The sequence below is a fragment of the Lotus japonicus genome, chromosome 1 (assembly GCF_012489685.1).
Source record: "Lotus japonicus ecotype B-129 chromosome 1, LjGifu_v1.2".
Lineage (NCBI taxonomy): Eukaryota > Viridiplantae > Streptophyta > Magnoliopsida > Fabales > Fabaceae > Lotus > Lotus japonicus.
In genome coordinates this window covers 100,077,640-100,097,950 of record NC_080041.1, presented here as the reverse complement: position 1 = coordinate 100,097,950, position 20,311 = coordinate 100,077,640, and the positions used below count along the sequence as shown (strand labels likewise).

Sequence of the window (20,311 nt, the reverse complement as noted above, 5' to 3'; positions counted from 1 at the left end):
TTGTCGGGTGGGTAGAATTTTTCATGGTTAAAAAATAAATAAATATGTATTTCCATATAATTTCTTAAAGAAATCCTGTTAAATATTTGGATTAAAAATTACTGTCAGTACTCTTTCAAACATGTTACTCTGTTTTTCTACATTTACTCTTATGCTTAGTATAGTTAATCTTAAAAGATTTTTTTTCACTTTCCAAAAATTTTGCTTTATTTTCAATACTACTATCATATAAAGATAGTAGAATATTAAGAAAGAGAAATCATTTTTAATGAGGGTAATTTATGAAAACTATCACAAAGAACTTGAATTTTTTTATCTACAAACTAATTTTAGCTAAATTTTTCTGAATTCTAAGTAATTAAATAAAAGTGGCTTATAAAAAGAAATGGAAAGAGTAACGTTTTTTTTTGAATGGACGGAAAGAGTAACATTAATCCAGCGCTTGCATGTCAATTAATTACAGTAATTTATTACTGTAGGAGTAATTAATAATATTATCATCGCTTTATATTTAGTAAAAGTGGTTAAGGCCATGCATGTGTTTTACCATCTTTGATTCCTTTCTTCACGGTCAAACTTAATTACACTACGAAATTGAATCCTTCGAGATCAATCTTTATCTCTTACCACCCCAATCCTCCACTATATGCTTATTATCATAATTAAGATCATCCCAAAAATATTGTTTCTTTATCTATCTATGTTTTCTTCTTTTTACATTTGCATATAACCGTTATTCACAGTTTTGAATCTCCAACCACTTGCTTAAGAGATATAATATTGAACCATTACTACAACTATTTAATTTTAATGTTTTTCTATTTTTCTCTTACCAAATATTTAGAGTGTTAAACTTATTTAATATATTAAAAAAAATATATCCAAAAATTTGTGTGCAAAATTTTCACATGAATAGTGATTTTTTTTTTTTATAAAAAAAGAGCTTCGAAGAAGCAGTAGGCTCATGAGCCGTTACATCAAGCTAGATCAAACGAGGATGATTCCTCGGGAAAATCCTCAATTTAAACAAAATTACCCAAATGAAAAGAAAGCTTAGCTAAAATGTCAGTATGTGATATGCGGCCATATATGTATGACCCAAATTAAGAATCTCAGTTTGAAAACGAGCACAATATTGGATTTTTTGCATCTGCGCGGGTATTTATGACTTTTGAATAAATATTGGATTTTTCTATAAGATTAAAAATCAAAGAGCCATGTGTGACATACTAATTATTTATACTGGGTGAAATTCCATGTTGGAAGCTTGGAAGTTAGATTTTGCTCCAATCTGTCTCTTCATAGACTTTTGAGAATGAAATAACCCGCAAGACAAGGGTTGTTGTCCTCGCATAGGGGCACAAGAGGCAAAACCCGCGCAACCCTATTTTCAATTTCTAACACTTAACACGTAGTAAAAATTTAGGGTGATTAAAGCTAGTTCTTGATCATGCATGGTTTCCTTTATGGATTGGTGTGTGTAGGAAATTCTCCAATAAGTAGTGATATATGCCTTTTTATTAGGGCTGTCCAAGCTGGTCCGGCCGACTCGAATTTGAGCTAACAGTGAGTTTTTTTAATGACCGGGTCAAGTTGGGTCTGTAATGAATTGGAACAAGTGAGAAAATAGGGTATGTGTGTGCGTTAGACATATTGGTTCCGGTTTGAACAATGGCCCGATCAAACCGAATTGTTTGAGTATGGTGAGGTCAATTTTAGAGTGACTTGGTGAGGTGGGAGCCCAACATGTGTGTGTGGCTAGTGAGGTGATAGCCCAACCCAACTCATTCAACATAAGCCAACCCTAGACTCAGATCACTCAAATATTATCATTCACACTCAAACTCAGGAAAAAACCATAGCCTCTTATTTAGCTCTCATATCTCTCTTAGTATTTCTACCAATGTTATTAAACTCGAATTGGTCATCGACTCGGTCAACATACTGGGTCAATGGGTCACTGGTCGAACCAGCGAGTCAATAGTTGGATCGGTATATATTAAAATAATTGAAAAAATATAACATAAGTTAATATTACTAAACAAATTCATGCTCCAAATTTAAAATAAAAAAAACTTAATACCATAAAATCTATGATTAAAACCATAAAAGTTCCACATTTAATTTAAAGTATTATTCGATTGTGAAATTAAGAGAATTATATGATTGATATTTTTGGTCAAATGACATTTTATCTTTAAAAATGTCTTTTATTGTTGTAAATGTGAGTTACCATACACCTACAATAAAAATATATAAAAATCCAATAAAAAAATACAAATTCAATATATAATTTGCCTTAATAAAATATATAATTTTCACACAAAAAATGTAATGTAACTAACTCAAGTAATGTAATTAAAGTTTGCTTGTTTTCCATAAAAATACGTCATTAATAATTTAATTAGTACATAATTCACAATATACATGTACCTACTTGCTCCAATGGTTATGTATCTTGCCTACAATCTCATGGAATTGAGCGCAATTCCCACATGGGGTACTTTTTGTTAAATATCACATATCACTTAAGCTAAAACAGTTTTGACAAAAAAAAATCTCACCGGTTCAACAAAAAACCGGCCGAGTCACCAGTTTTTCATTTAAACTGGCCGTTTCAGTCCCCTTTGATTGCATGGTAGATCTAATTATCAACTTGAACCGGCTAAGCCACTGGTTCATGGTCGGACCAGTTCGCCCAAACGGTCCGATCCGAGTTTAATAACACTGCTCTCTACCGTCCCAACCTTAGCCTCACTTTAGCGTCGCCATCTATTCTCCCTCTCTAACTCTCTTTCCAGCTTTCAACTTGAATAATGGTGTGAACGTCAATGCAGTTACATTCCTCTTTTATTTCCTCTCCCTTATTTTGTTTTCAATCATTGTGTTTATTCATTTTGTTTTCAATCATTGCGGTTTACTTACTCTTTCATTTTCAATCAGTGATTACATGGTTCTTTGTGATCTAGTGATGGGGTTGTGAGCTTCTAGTCAACGTGTATATCCATGGCTTCGTCGTCTCAAGATCGAAGACTTTGGTGGATGTGCATGTCATCGTCCTAGGGTCCTCACTTGCAATCACACTTTTTTCTCCATTATTGTTGGCTTCATGGATCCCCAAGCCAAGTCTTTAATTATCCGTGGTTTCTCACCCTCAAACTGTTTTCTGTTGCAAAATTTTAATTTTTTGAATCATTGTAAGTTTTTTTTGTTACAAGAGGAAAGTTATATCATTGTAAGTTCGAAACATTGATTTTAATATAGATCCATTGTAATTTATTACAAATATGTTGTTTAGCTTCTTCATTGTTAGCATTTTTCTTCTTCTTTGTTACCATTTAGATTTGGATATGTTTCTCTCATCTTCTTGTTCCTTTTTTACGATTATTTTCTGGATATGTAACCCGTGCGAACCCACCCAACCAAACCGACACTCGAACCACCCGTAGCTAGTGAGCGAACAATGGAAGGTTAGGTGGTTTGGTGTTCTTCACCCTACCAAAACCGAGATTTGGGGCCGAAACGATCTTTAGACATTTGCACAATGCAACTTCGCCTTTTTTCTTTTTCTTTTTCTATAACTATAACTTAGTGAGGCATGTCGGTTTAAAGAATCTGGATCCCTTCTAGCGGATGCATGTGCAACAATGTTTTGATTGATTCCTAATAAATCCTTTAAGTTATCTTTTAATTTCAATTTAATCTAAACCTTTCAATATAAAAATTAATGACTAGAATGTGGATGTAGGGGGATGGAGCATGGAGAGGATCCAAATTCGGATTTAAAACTGTCACAAACTTGTATATTGATTGTATTGACTATGTGTATCTAGTCTACATATGGACATATGGCTAATGTTAAAATTGTCGCAAATTGTGTGTCTGTAAAAACATAAGATTGAAACAATTTTAAACTTGTAGTAAAATAAAAACTGCCACAAATTATAAGTGTCGTATGAATGTGTAGGAAACATGTGTCTATTATTGATCACTACACTACTGCTCTCTATATTATAATGTATTCAGAGAAAAGTACCAAAAGAGAGACACTCCCGTTTGATGCGGGGGAGCAGATTGAGATTGATGATTAGGACAAGGAGATAATAGCTGAAATACGTGTGTCATGCGGATGGAGGGAATGTGAGAAAGTTATGGGTGTGCTTGTTAGTCACGTAGGTAGAAAGAGAGAATAACAAATTAAGGAAAATTGAAAAGCAACAAGTAAATAAAGCAGGGTTTTCTGACTTCTGAAAGTTTGATAATAGGTCTGACATGAGGTGACTAAATTGCCCAAGTGGGGTTGAATAAATGGGTGTGGCGAGGGGTGCTTGTGGTTTTTGTCAGAAATTATTATTTCATCTTCACCTGCTACAGGTGTTTACAGCAAAGAAAGACAGAGAAATGGAGATCAATAATACTAGGATGTGCATGTATTCATTACTTTGTTGGAGCATAATTCAGGATCATTTCAATTTTGGAGTCAAATGATTTGGGTATGTCCCAATAGTATAAGTATACTATATACTATTTTAACTAAGAAATGGCTATCAACTATCTAGTTTGTGGCACTATGATACACTAATATTTGAATTAATTGGGAATGATTTTTTAGCTAATATATAAGATATAAGATCACCGGGTCTAAGGTCGAGTTTGGTCGGGTTCGTTTTTTTTTTTTTTTTTTTTTTTTTCTTTTTTCAATTCTAAATATTGGGTTGAAGTCATTCTAAATGAAACTGCGTTAAATACTTGTTAAGGTGAATTTTACCGCTCATACAGGTTTTATACGACTCCAACATGATTACCTACAGAGGAGGATACATGTTTTTTTTAAGGTTAAAAAACATTTTTAGCACCTGCTGTTTTAAGTTTGTGCAAATTCTGCCCCTACTTTATTTTTGTTGACGTTTCTACCCCTCATGTTTTCAAACGGTGCACCGTCTACCCATCCGTAAGTCAGACTCTCTCAGAGAGGTTTCTGAGTGGATTGGAGAGATGAAGAGGAGTATATGAAGTTGATGATGATCAAGGAAATGATATAAATTAAATTTGCTTGATGTATATATCAATTATGTATGTAACTGAACTGGTTAAATGCATATTTTGCTACTTACAGGTCTTGAGTTTGAATCTCTCATGCCCCTTTTTTTCAATTTCACTTGTAATTTCCACGTGGCAAGTCAAAAAAATATATAAAAAAACTCAAATCAGCCAATTCCGTTAGTTTTTTAACGTCTGACTGACGGAGGGGTAGACGGTGCACTGTATGAAACACATGAGGGGTATAAACATCGACAAAAATAGAATAGGGGCAGAATTTGCACAAACATGAAATATCAGGGGCCAAAAGTGCTTTTTAGCCTTTTTTTTTTTTAAGAAAATAGCCATTAATTAGTTAACTGAATCAAGGTTTTTTGTATGTTTAATTTGAAACTTGACCATGTTGATGGGAGAAATACTTATGAAATAAACTAAAAGTCTCATTGATCTTACTATGATCTCTCAAAAAATTACTTTTAATCAGGCTAGCCGACATGGTTTTTACAGGGTATTTGATATCAAGTTTCAAGTAAGACCAAGAAAGGCCCTTCAAAACACTGCTACACGCACACAATGAATAAATTAATTTCTCAGGTGAACTTGACATTGTTTATATTCTTCACTAAAGTCTAGAGATTAGATTTTGGATATATATAACTCATTCAAACAGTAGATTTCATCCACAATAATTAGATCAGTATCCGTACACGAATACAATTTTAAAATTTTATATCAAACTATGCATACAGCTCTAATTCAAACGTATATAATTCTGCATTTGAATAGTTGTTTCATCTCGTAAAAGAAAATTAGAAAAATATGCTAATTAAAAAATGGAGCACATACCCTGAATCTTTCGCTTATTTAGTTTGGTATAGTAATTACTAATTCAAACACTTGGAACATCTCTCTTAAGAAAAACAAAATTCGTAATAAGGAACTCTGCACTTACTACTAAAAAGAGTATTCCGTGATTATCAAGCAAAAATTAATGAAACTTAAAGAGCACTGCACCATTTTTTTTTTGAGAGAGTTTTTTTTGGGTACAATTTTTTTCTTGAGAGAGAGTGAATAGGATAAAACACGAAATTATGATCTCTTCAAATTAGGAATGTCAAAATTACCCATACCCGTGGATATCCGCGAATAAAAATTCATTATGGATAAAATTATCCGCACACACGGATATTCACAGATTTATTTAATAGATATTTTCACTATCCATTTACTCCATACCCATGAATATCCACATGATGTATAAAATATTATAATTATATATATATATATATATATAATCTATGAAGAGAAGTATATTGAGTGTAATATATGGAGTATCAAATGAATTTGTGTTTAAATTATGGTTTTCCTTTAAGTAAACTTGTACAATGATAATGGTAAAAATAAGCCCTTAAACAAAAAAAAAAGATAGAAAATAAGTATTTTCCTTTACACATTGATTAACTATAAAGTCAAATCTTAAATTTTGTTTTTAATATTATTTTCAATTGAACAAATATATGCAAATCCATATATGTTCATGAGTGTCGGGTAACCATGGATATCCACATATATTTTCAAAATCCGGTTAAAACTCATTGAATGGATATCCATGCGGGTATGGAGCGAGTACGAATATAAATTTTTACATGCGAAGCGGGTGGTGGGTATATATTACCCATGTTCACCCGTACCCATTGACATCCCTACTCCAAACAGATAACATTTATGGAGTTCAAATTTGTGTCTTCCACCTTTATGAGGATCTAACTTACATCTCATTAGACCAACACCTTGTTGATAATCCCCTTTTTATGTCCCCTTTTCTTTTTAAATATTTTTTTTGTCAACCGCAAAGCAATTACTGACATCGATTACACTAACATTTGTGTCGGTTTTAGCTTGTCACAAAATATGTTTTTGTTGATTTTAACTTTTTTTAAGCATATCAATCCTTTTTTGAGGCTTCAAAATTCTTATCTCTAAAGCAGAAGTTTGTTCTGCTTGTCTCCTTCAATCCTTGTTATTTGTATCTACTGTCCCAATAATTGGTTTTTCTTCTAGCAATGGTTTAATTTCTCGAGTTCTCTATTAGAGCATCTCCAATGCTAATTCTTATTTCTTAGTTCTTAGCACTATTTATGTGGGCCCGTATTTCCACATGTGTTTAAGCAACTCTCAAGTAATTTTGCTCCAACCATGGGTTCTTAGTTCTTACTACTATTCATTTGGTTTCCACCAACCACATTATTTATACTTTTTTTTTCATAAAGTAATAAAACAAAACTCATAAAGTAATTTGGATGAGAGAGAAATAATTAATATTTTAAGCTAAGAACTCAAAAAGCAAAACATCTTATATAAGAACTGAGTTCTTATTTTTAAGAACTAAGGAGTCCATGTCAGCACCTCCAATGGTAAAGTTCTTAATTCTTAGTTCTTAACTCCAAAATAAGAACTAAGAATCTTGCATTGGAGATGCTCTTAGGATCTTCCATTACTTTGTTAATAATCTAATACTCTTACTCAATATCTTTTAAATATTTCTAAACTACTAATAAACAAATTCGTTTCAAAGATAATACAAACTCATATCAAAGATAATACAATTAAGACAAATTTAAAAAGTCCATAAATAAAATTATTAGCAATACTTACCAAGGAGGGGTAATAGTGAGCAACAACGATTGGATGGCAAAGGAAAAAGGCGGCAATGATAGTGGACCACAACGACTATGGCAGTGGAACACAAACATTAGTGCGAGTGATGGTGCAGAGGCGTGACAGGGGGCAGGGAGGAAGAGGCCGATTTAAAAGTGTGATCAAAGGAATGTGGAAGAGGCTGAGAGAGAGGGTAACAATGGCGAAGGAGGGGCCGAGGGAGAAGAAGGGGATGACAGTGGCAGAGGAGGGAGAAGAAAAGGATATGATGATGATGGCAAAGAAGGTGCGAGGAGCCGAAGGTGAGGGTGATGGAAGAGAAGGGATGGCTGACGATGAGGGTGGTAGAGGAGAAGGGAGAGGCATAGGAGGGAGACAACGAGGGTTATAGTTTGGAAAGTGAAGGATAGTGATAGTTATATTAAAGGCAAAGCGAAACAATCAATGTCAAATAGCATCGGCCTAGCCGACGCTATGCCTCGGGTCTTGTGAAATGATCCACGCTTTGACTAGAGCCGAATTTAACTGACACTAGGGTAGCTGATGTTTTTATTCTTGCCCATTAACCGACACTTTGGCCGTTGATTTTTGCATCCACTTGACGCTAATATGCACAAAGACGTTGTGATTTTGAGTCGATTTAGCCGATGCTACATTTACATCGATTTTCTCTTTTCTCGATAATTTGCATCAGCTAAACTGGAGCTTTACGAGCCATATTTAGGGTCAATATCGTGATCGACGCAAATTTTAGACTCTTAATGAGCCTATATTCTTATAGTGGACATATTGTTTTTTAATAATAGGAACAAATAGAGTGTTTGGCACATTACATTAATTACAAAATGGTCCCAATAGATATTTTTGTTAACCTTGAATCAATTTTTTGATTTAAAGATCCAAGTGCCTAAGAATAAGAGGCGTGTCCATTCATTGTGTGCGCGTGTGTATACATGTGCATAAAATCCAGAAGAAAAATAATGTATGTATAGGTTAAATGTACTATAAATGCTTTCTCATCTCTCTCTACTATAAATGTTAATTTTTCCATTTTTTGAGCTCTTCAAGAATTTGACCTTTCTTCTTCTTCCTTCTTTCTCTCTGCCCTTCTCTCACAACCTTTGCTGCCTCTATAACATGCGCACACTTCTCCTTCTATTTTCCCCTTTTCCAACTCCTATATATTCTCTACCTTGAAGGCTTAGTGAGATCTTTCTGATTCTCTCACTAGCTTGCTAGCTACCACACATATACATGGCTTCTATGAACTTGTTGGGTTTCTCTCTCTCCCCTCAAGAACATCCTTCTACCCAAGATCAAACGGTGGTGGCTTCTCGCTTTGGTTTCAACCCTCATGATCATGGAATCTCAGATGTTCAACGAGACTGCTTTGATCTCCCTTCTGACTCTTCAACTCACTCATTCAACCAGCTTCCTCCTTTTGCCTTATATCAAGAAGAACCATTTCACAGAAATACTAACATCAACACCACTCAAGGTTAATTTCACTTCTTTCTTTCCCTCACAAAGCTCATAAAATATATATGATTGATCAATAATTTTTTTTTTTGGAGTTTCCTCATCAAGTGCACACTCATCACAAGATTCACAAACTAAATGAAGAAAAACATTATAGAATAATATGTCAAACCTTCTTTTTTTGTCCCTATTTCTACTAAGGATTCACCTTTGATTAGCACTTAGCATATATTTTTTAGTAATATTTTCTAATTAAAGATTTGTTTTTGATATGGCTTTTCAGATTGGAAGGAGAACTACAACAATCCAAGCTTGCTATTGGGAACTTCATGCAATAACCAAAATGTGAACAACAACCACCACAACCAGCAGCAACAGCCAAAGCTTGAAAATTTCTTAGGAAGACACTCTTTTGGTGATCATGACCAAACTTATGGTGGCAACTCAGCCTCCGCTGATTACATGTTTCCAAACTGCTCCTTACAGCTTCCGGCTGAATCTCAAACTCAGCCGGAAGCTGCTGGTGCAATTGGCGGTGGGACATCAGACTCACACTTGCATTCCAATGGCGCTAGCAACTCCATCGGCTTGTCCATGATAAAGTCATGGCTGAGGAACCAACCGCTACAATCAGACAACAACATCAACACCGACAGCAACAATAATGAAAATGGTGGCAGTGGTGCCACACGTGTGCAAAGTCTATCCCTTTCTATGAGTACTGGCTCACAGTCAAGTTCATCACTTCCTCTTCTAACGGCGAATGTGAGTGGAGAGAGTTCCTCATCGGAGAACAAACAACCACCGGCAACCACGGTGGCGGTGCTGGATAGCACCCAAACCGTGCCAGCTGCTGAAACTGTGCAGAGAAAGTCCATTGATACCTTTGGACAAAGGACTTCCATCTACCGTGGTGTAACAAGGTTTTTTATTTCTCTATTTGAATCTTTTTTTTTTCTATCAATTTTTCAACATTCATTTTACATCTCTATTTGAATCTTTCTTCTATTTTCTATCATATTTGCTAGGAAAAAATCACTTTATTTACACTCATCTCTTATACTTCTTTAATATATATGTCTTCAACTTTTTAAATTCACATTATATCATATATTATATCTGTCTCTAGATCCTCTTTTGCACATCTTCCCCTAGCCACCATTTGGTACATTTTTCAGCCTTTAATTTTTTTAATCAAATGGTGGGGGTTAAAATTAATCAAAGTTTTGGGGAATTTGTCAATTTAATTACTCAATGATATTCATTTACAAAGTCTTCACCAAATGTTTATGGATGTAAGTACTATAAGCCCCCACGAATCTTTCATACTTTGTATATATGTATTTCAATTATTAAGTTACTTTAATTGATTTTCTGTATTTTTTACTATTTATAATTTTTTGTGAATATTGGATTTTGAATTTAGGGTTTTATTTTTTTATTTGAAGGCATAGGTGGACGGGGAGATATGAAGCTCATCTATGGGATAATAGTTGTAGAAGAGAGGGTCAGACTCGCAAAGGAAGACAAGGTACCATCTACATTGCATGTTCCTTAATTCTCTACATGTTTGTGTATATTTTTGTTCCTTTACACATTAATCAGTGAGTATAATACTAACTTGTGTTTTTTGTCTTCTTTTTATCCCTCTCCCTCTTATCAATGGGGTCAATATACTTGGTTTTGCAGTTTACTTGGGTGAGTAGAATAGTGTTCTTGTCTCCTTTTTTTTCTTTCTTTCTTTCTTTCTTTAGAACATTTTTTTATTGCCCAAAGTAAAATTTGTTCGTATTATCAATTGTTGTCTACCTTCAGGAGGTTATGACAAAGAAGAAAAGGCAGCAAGATCCTACGATTTGGCAGCACTAAAATACTGGGGAACAACCACTACTACAAATTTCCCAGTAAGTTTCCACTTCTTCTTTCATTTCTTGATTTTTTTATTATTTGTGTATTAATTTTTTTTAAGTTCACCCTTTTACTCAATAAATTAAGGGTTATGTTGTTTCATATAGCTCTAGCTAGGAAATGTTGGTTTTGTCTTTAATAGCCACATATGCTAATATTTACCCTATTGTGCTTGAGGGGCACATTACGAAAAGTTTCCTCATTTGATGGGGTGTGTCTGTTTATGGAGGAAATTAACAGTTTATTTAATTATCTTATATTAATACAAATTATGTAAATTGTTCAAGTGCTGTTGATGTTGGTTACTTTATTTATGTGTTTGTCTACAATGAATGAATGAATTATAGATTAGCCATTATGAAAAAGAGTTGGAAGAAATGAAGCACATGACCAGGCAAGAGTACGTCGCTTCATTGAGAAGGTATCTATTTGCAAATACCACTAATGTAAATGGAATTAGTTTCATTATTTTTTGTATCATTTTTTAAGAATGGATTATTTATTGATAATTTCAAATTTTGTTTCAACAGGAAGAGTAGTGGCTTTTCTCGCGGTGCATCCATTTATCGAGGAGTGACAAGGTGCAGTTTACTAGACTTAAGGATTCATGCATGAATGTACATTTAGTGTTTAAATTAATTAGTTCTTGAAAACCTCAAACTAATTTAGAAAAAAATTGAATTAAATTAATTGAGCGGTAGCTATATGCATTTGTTTGATCTTAGATAGTAGTACTACAAAACTGTAAAAAAAAATCGAGATAAAAATATAAAAGAAACTCATTTTTACTAAAGAAAGGGGGGTTTTTGGTTGCAGGCATCATCAACATGGAAGATGGCAAGCGAGGATTGGAAGAGTTGCAGGCAACAAAGACCTCTACCTCGGAACTTTCAGTAAGCTGCTTATTTCTTTAATCATCGATCTTTATGCACTGACATCATACATACATGCAAATATGAGCCACCTCTGTAACCAAAAAAAAAAAAAAAGAGCCACCTCACATTTTCTGGCATTATAATCAAATTAAAGATGGTGAAATATACTTAAATATTTATGGCACTTAGTTTACACTATTACATCATGACAATATAAATTTATGCCTCAATTATTTGATTGATATCAGAAGATTTATATGTTTCATTACGGTCACACTGCTTTTAAAATTTGAGTCATTCGATTTTGATTGAACGACTCATTTAATTTAGATTTTTTAGCCGTAGAGAATACAAATTCGAGTGTATAGTAATTAAATTAATTTTATGATTATTTTTGCAGGCACTCAAGAAGAGGCAGCAGAAGCATATGATGTAGCAGCCATCAAATTCAGAGGCCTAAGTGCAGTCACAAACTTTGATATGAGCAGATATGATGTGAAGAGCATCCTTGATAGCAGCACATTACCCATTGGTGGTGCTGCCAAGCGTTTGAAGGAAATTGATCAGCAAGTTGAACAACAACAACAACAACAACAACAACAACAATTGAGTGTAGTGCAATCAACTGATCATGGAATCATGAGTTTGAGTGATGGAATCAACATTAACAACTATCAACAACATGGTTGGCTTAATAATGCTCTCTCATTCCAACAACCTCAACCTTGTGCTTCCATCCACTACCCTTATGGACAAAAGCTTTGGTGCAAGCAAGAACAAGATTCTGATCATCATGTCTCTCACACTTTTCAAGATACTCACAATTTCTTTCAGTCAAATTCTGGTTTGCAAAGTTTCATGAGCTTGGATAATTCTGCTTCAATGGATAATAGTTCAGGATCTTATGGAGGGGATCAACGTAATGGTTATGGTGGTGGTGGGGGCTATATGATTCCCATGGGAACAACTAGTACTACTAGTGTTATTGGAATTGATGATGTTGACCAAAGTCAAAGAAGCAATGGTTTTGGTGAAAGTTATGAAAGTGTTTATGGAACTTCTACTACTGATCCTTATCATGCAATACATGCAAGGAACTTGTACTATCAACAACAACAAACATGTGTTGATCAAGCCCCCACTTGGGTTCCAACTGCAATTCCAGCAAGGCCTACCAATATGGTTCTCTACCAATATGATCAATAGTTTATTGGGGTGGTCAAGGAAGGTGTGAACAATGATGCATGCATTACTGACTCTTTCTTCAAGATATATAGAGTTTTTTTTTTTCGAAGTTTGGGGCAATTCTAACAGGGTTTAATCTAGTGATCTCAAGTTTAGCATAGCAGACACAACATGCTGTGAATTTTGGGAATTATTAACTTTGAGAATGTAGATTGATCATTGGGATTAAGTTTTATCTAATTTTATTATGTCACCATGCTTTGTAATTTTTGGAATAATCATATACAAAGGATGGAGTTTTAATTATTTGTTCATGTGTATGTTATGTATATGCTGTTATTTTAATTTGTAATAATTTTTCTTTACCAAATGCTTTTTTTCAATATGCATCTATATATGTATGAAGTAGAAATAGTGTTTCTCTGTGAACTGATCAGAGATCTCATAGTTTTATTTATGGATCCAGACACCTGCTTCGATCACATGATCCAATGATATATGACCAAATTTAGAAAAGAAGTTCTTCATGTGATTAAGACGTAAGAAACACTTCAGTGAAAGATTACAGAATCAGTAATAAAATAAAATTTGAAATTAAACGAAGAGTCACTTCATTTTGAATAATTATATATTCACACCTCATTTTTGAGGGGTGGAGAGGTGGAGGAAGAGAAAGATAAGAAGAAAGGTGAGAGAAAGTAAAGATGTGATAGATGATTTGATGGATAGAGAAAAGAGAAATAAATAGAAATGAAGGTGGAAAAGAAGTGGAGAGATGTGTATATATCATAACTCCTTCATTTTTTTGTTCCTAGTCAAATTGATAGTAACTGCGATTTTTTCCTATCTCTTTCTTTCCCAACTAAGCTTGGAAAAGTGCTTAATCTAGATCCTAAAATTTGTATGAGTAAAGATGCCTAGTTGAACACCCAAAACCGACAATAAATCAAGCTCATTAAGCTAGATGCTTTTGACATGGAAGGTTGTCTACCTACCGAGTCTCGAGCACGAAAATCCGACAATTCAAGTCTATTAAACTAGATGCTTAAGACATGTAGGAAAGGTTGTATACTAGTCGAGTCTCGAAACCCATACTCGATGGTAGGTATCTCGACATAAGGGACAACTTTGACAAGCAGGGGGAGAATCTAAAGAGCAAAACTCGAGTCATAACACATATTAGATATATCATTAACTTATAATGACTATCTCATTTATATCATGTTAAAACCCCAAAAGACACCAAAATGAGAGGTAATAACGATTATCGTGGAGAGAGTACTCAAAGAATCCCAAAAAACCTTTCAGAGGAAGCCTACCCCAACTAAATAGGCAATACTCATATACAGATTTTGGGACCTAAAATGGGCATTTTTCTACACTTGTTCAAATTATCGGAATTTGAAGAGAACGATATTCATAGTTAAGTAGCAGATAAATCACAACTAATTTGCATAGTCTTTAAATATAACACCACTCAGTATCGTCATGAGGATTTTGCAAATTAATTGAGTTTTGTTTTATCACATAAATTATTGGAAGTTTTAGGAGCAAAATTTTACTAGTCATCACTCTTCAATAGGGTGTACAAGAACTGATTCAGTCTAGCTATTAATCTGCCATGGCTTAAGTTCATTAAACCTGCATGTTATATATAGGGTTAAAAAATTGGCTCGATCAACATTTAGGGTCGGGTGAAAGACAAGAATAACTCATACGTTCCACGAAAATCCTAGTTACCTTGTACCCAGGGGTGGGAATAGGCTAATCTCATGTAGGCTTTGCGTAAATTGGCCTAGCCTATTTAAATATCTTAAGGTCTGAGCCTGTCCTTGACCTGGTAGCCTATTTAAAGGCTCGTTTCACAAACTTATATGTAAAAAAGCTACCAACCTTATAAGGCAAGGGATTAAATTATATATACTAAGATAATTTTTTCAACAATCAGGCTTATAATATTATAAGCTACTAGGTAGAAATGAAACTAAACGAGTTTATGTTAGTTTTTTAGAGTCAGAGAGCCAATTTAAAATCACACTTCATATTAAGGTATTTAAATATGTCATATATATATATTTCTAAATAGACTTATAACTTTGAATCATTATATAAGTCAATTTGCTTAAATATATAAAAATGTCAATTAGTATATAATATCAAAATATTATGATAAATCTCTAAGATATAGACATCATCAATAGTAAAATATATTTATACTAATCATATTTACAATGTACCATAAAAATACTAATCATACATATTTACTTAAATAGGCTAACATATAAGACTTACAAGACTTTTTGAATGGCCTGAGCTTGACCTTTAACCAAATAGGCTTTTAAAAAAGCTTAAGCCTTGCCTATTTACCAATTTGTCATGTCTTGGCCTAGGCCTGTGACAGGCTAAGCCATAGGCCCCTACTAACGGTTGGCCTATTATGACCCCTACTTGTACCCACTAGATTTAAAACCTAATTTTACTTATGCATATAATTGTGCGTGAACTTTGCACAAAAGGTTATAATTTTCTAAATTAACATCACACAACAATTTTCAATTTTATGTCATAGTCGCTCCAAGCATCCAACAAAACCCAGTATGTATCTATGACAACATATTTTCGTATAAATACATCTAAAAATTATATATAATTAGATTGGAATCTTGTAGCATGCAAAACACATGGCAAATAATCTAATAACTGAGTAGTTTTTTATTTCATTAATAGGATAAGAAATTACTGTTTTTTTAGAATGAGAAGCATTTATAATTCTCTGATGAATTTTGAATTCGACATTCAATTTGTCTTTCAGGTTAACGCAAACTCATCCTTTAGTGACATAGTCTTTGTAAAACTCGCATTTTATCTAATTTGGAGACAAGTTTGAGTTTAAAAACTCAGCTGATCAAATTTAGAGCTAGATAAGAGACAAACGCAACTCGTTTCATGATAGGACACCCCTACTCATCAATGTGGTCTTTGCCTTGTGATTCATTGAATGAGGAGACAACAATATGTGAGTCTTTCTTTTTTAATTTGTTTGGTGTTGTTTGTTTGTGATTCGTATAGCAGATACATACTCATGCTTATTAGGAACATTACACAAGAGTACTAATTAAAAATATAATGAATGAATGCATGTAAAACAAATAGAGATCCAAGTGGCTTGAAGACTGATGATGGATGGAAGGACATATGAGTATTAAAGGGAGTAAACTCCAGTGGGAATCGATTTTTTATGGGAGAAATCAGCGGTGTGCCCGTGCCTCCTCGGAAATAATACCAATGAACCTATAATTGTTTATCAAAACTCTTCTTTCTCTCTCTCTGCACCTGCTTGGTTGCAGTGTTGTTTTTCACCCTTATCCATGCAATATTGCACAAACCCTGCCTCTCCTCTCACCAAAGACTAAGAGATTTCCAAGAAAAGTAGCAATAACCTTTTGTTAAAGTAGTAGTACTACTATAGTGGGTCACAATCCTCTCTTTACTTTTTGTTCCCATGCTCTATCTATCTATCTTAGAGCATCTCCAATTATAGTATTTAATGTTAAATACATACTCATATGAGTATCTATTACCATTGGAGTACATATTCGATTCCAACATGACAAAGATGAGTATGTGGGAATAGATACTCTACACTAGACTTGAAAAGTGAGCTTGTATTTATTACAAGCACTTACAATTAATATAATTAAATTAAAATGAAGATAAATAATAAAATATACAAATGTGATGTTGATGGCGGGATCCACTGTAGAAACTTTTAAGAGTTGTTGGGTTGGAGTAAAAAGTAAGTAAAATAGTGTAGATGATGTGACATTATGAAGAATTGTAAAAAATGAAATGTAGATATTTTAGTGAGTATGATGGATGCACACTCACTAGAGTGTCTACACTTCATTCTTTACAATTCCCTATAGTGTCACATCATCTAAACAATTTACTAATTTTTTACTCGAACCCAAAAACTCTTAAAAGTTTCTTTTGTAGACCCCACAATCAACTACATACTTTGAGTGATTAAATTATAAGCAAATATAATAATATTTTATAAGAACATATTTATGAGAGACACATGAGAGAAAAATGTCTACACTACCACACTCAAATTAGACATGGTGAAAGAACAGTTTCTTTCCAATGGTGTGAGACACTAGTGGGAGAGTCTCTTTGGTGTGAGATACTCCAATTGAATCTGCTCTTAGTACTCCGGATATTACTAAAACATTTGTATGTCACCAATTATATATATTCACTAAGCCTAGCTAAGTTTTGCTCTCTTGCTAATTCAATCCAATTATCTGAAGTTTTGACCGCACTGCTCGGTCTGCTCCTGTGTGTGAATGAAGGAATGGAACCACGAAATTACGGGCTATGTGTTCCTATTGACTCAAAGCCACTTTACTTGTGGATTGTACTAATTGGTGTTTTAAAAATTGACAATGACCACTTTGTGTTTAAATATGAGTTGAGTGAAATGTTAAGAGATTTTCATTCATCATTTATATAATTTAAAATAAAATTATATTTTCTAATATGGAGAAAAACAATTGGGTGCATATATAAAAAAATATTTGCCAAAAATATTTACATTTATGGTGTATTTATCTTTTTTTTTGACGGAGTATTTATCTTTTTTTTTTATCTCAAAGTAAGTGTTAACATATATCTGCATTAATAATTTAATACTAATGAGTATCCAAATATAATGTTACTCATAATTCTTAAACTTTTAATTTATTAAATATTTTTATTTCTTAATTTCTTAACAATTATGCACACAGTCTAAATGCTCATCATTTTATCTTCCAAAGTACTCGTATTGATTTTAAGAAGTATTCTTCGATCGAGAACTAGTTTAGCATAAAATTTTATTTTTAAGGACTTTTCAAGGATAAGATTTTTTTAAGTCAAAAGGGTACATGTCTGAAACTTGGCAAATTAAAACGATACATTAATTTTAAGACGTGAACTTCAGATATATTCTAGTAAAAAAATTTCCAAGCTATATATATCTCCACAACCGACAATAATAAAACTAATCCAACAAAAATTTTAAGTGATAGAGCTCTTCCAATAAATCACTTTCTATACACACGGTTTAAGGATGAAATCCTATTCTAGAATGCATGTTAGAGCATCTCCAATGCAATGTTCTAAGTTCTTATTTCTGAGTTAAGAATTGAGTTCTTAATCATTGGAGGGGGCTAATAACGTGATGTTCGTAATTCTTATATAAGAAGTTTTACTTTTTGAGTTCTTAGCATAAAAAAAAATCTCTCTCATTAATCAACTGATTTAATTTAAGTATTGAATTAGCATTTAAATTTAAATTTAAATTATACGAAAATAAAAAATAATATTAAGATAATGGTATTGTAGGACCAGATGAATAGTGCTAAGAATTAAAAACTCATAGTTGTAGCAAAATCTGCAAAGAGTTGTTTAAGCACATGTGGTAGTACAGTCCCACATGAATAATGATAAGAACTAAAAACCTAGCATTGGAGATCATCTTAGAGTAGTAATTTTGTTTGCTAGTATTCAAAACATTTATGATTGAGTAAAGTTACATTTGTTGTTTGTATTTAGTGTTGGGGCGTGTGATGAGGGAGAGAAAAGAGAATATGGGATTCGGGCTCGAATAGTCCAATATTATAAAATTGCAGCATGCTTAGTTCACTTAGTATATGTCATGTGCCTCTGTGTCTATACATTGTTTTCTCAAATAGAATCCTATCATAAGCTAACAAGCTCTGGGAATGCTCATTTGTGTCTTTATATCAGAGCTTCTATATTAGTTTATCAAATCCAATGCCCTAGCTTTGTGGTCGTGGAAACTCTGTTTGGGATTTAAACTCTTTTTGACTTTGACCAGCCAGCTTCCATGGTCTCTTCTTCATAACATAATTTTTAGCCTCAATATAAGTACACACTTTTTAAATCAAAGTCATTATTCTAAGATAGTTGATTAAATAATGTTTGATTCTCTTTAAATAAGATTTGAATTCAATCATTGAGAATGGTATAAATCTTCGATATTTTTTTTTGGTAAGCCAAAGAATTGTATTAAAAAGGAGTACAAGGGGTACTCCAACCCTTAATATAAGAGAAGAACACAAAGATACAAATGAAGAAAAAACAGAATCATAAGGAAAGAAGAAACTATACAAACAAGGTTCTCTATGTAGATATCAAAAAGAAGAATAACTACACAGGAAAACTACTAAACAGAACCACCAAGGCCAACTCAAATTGAAAAGCCAGCGAAACCAAGGGGCAGGAGCAGCAAACAGGTAGAAGTGCTCATAGTGCACAAATCTTCGATATATGACATGAGTTAACTAGTCACTAGGATGTAAATGTTTAGTGCTCGAACATAATTGTTTATGATAAATGATATTTTTTTTTATCAAATCAAAACGATCAAAGTCTAACTATTGCAAATGTAAATAACTCTTCCATCAATAAATTTAAAATTGAACATATATATATATATCCTTTTTCTTTGAAGATGTATCATATGTACCATTTTCTTTTTGTTAAAAAAATATTTCTTAATTAGTATAATAATTATTTTTGGATAAAGTTAAATAAATCTTTAATAGGCTTATAATAATTTAATTAAAGGCTCCATATATAAATATATTCAAACAAGACAATAAGTTGATGAGCAAATTTAATTATCATGTGAATTTCTAACATATATTGAATTGCTCAAATCATTAGTAGTCCTAATGCGGTTAGATTCCCATCACTTGTGTGGATATGGAGATTGAGAAATATCATGATGAGTTCCGAAATTAAACCTCTTAGTGTTTATTCAGCGCAATATTTTGCAGGACAATTATATTCAGTGTTTTGTAGGGGATGTTCATTTGTAGATTCAGGACCATGGAGGATGGTTTGCGCCCATGGCTTGTTGGTTAAAATTAAATACCGATGACACTTGTATAGTATGTGGGATTCAACAATGTGTTGTGGGGGCTGATTCGAGACCACAACGAAGCTTGGATTCTTGGTTTTGCTAGCTTTAAAGGTAGATGTGATGTTTATTTAGCTGAGCTTCATATCGTAGTCGGGGGTCTTATGTTGGCTTAACGTGTTGGTGCTTATAATTTTCTTTGAGCTTGATTGTTTGGATGTTGTTAATACCTCAA

At 33.1% G+C, this 20,311-nt stretch overlaps 1 protein-coding gene across 1 annotated transcript; it reads left to right on the top strand.

The window, feature by feature from the left end:
• The first annotated feature begins 8,752 nt into the window (after positions 1–8,752).
• LOC130728376 (AP2-like ethylene-responsive transcription factor BBM2) lies at positions 8,753–13,451 on the top strand. The gene is made up of 9 exons (XM_057579831.1): positions 8,753–9,196; positions 9,461–10,100; positions 10,626–10,708; positions 10,867–10,875; positions 10,993–11,081; positions 11,433–11,506; positions 11,616–11,666; positions 11,902–11,978; positions 12,361–13,451. Exons 1-9 carry the CDS (start codon positions 8,953–8,955, stop codon positions 13,164–13,166), a joined length of 2,073 nt encoding a protein of 690 aa, XP_057435814.1. The 5' UTR covers positions 8,753–8,952; the 3' UTR covers positions 13,167–13,451.
• The last annotated feature ends 6,860 nt before the right edge of the window (positions 13,452–20,311 follow it).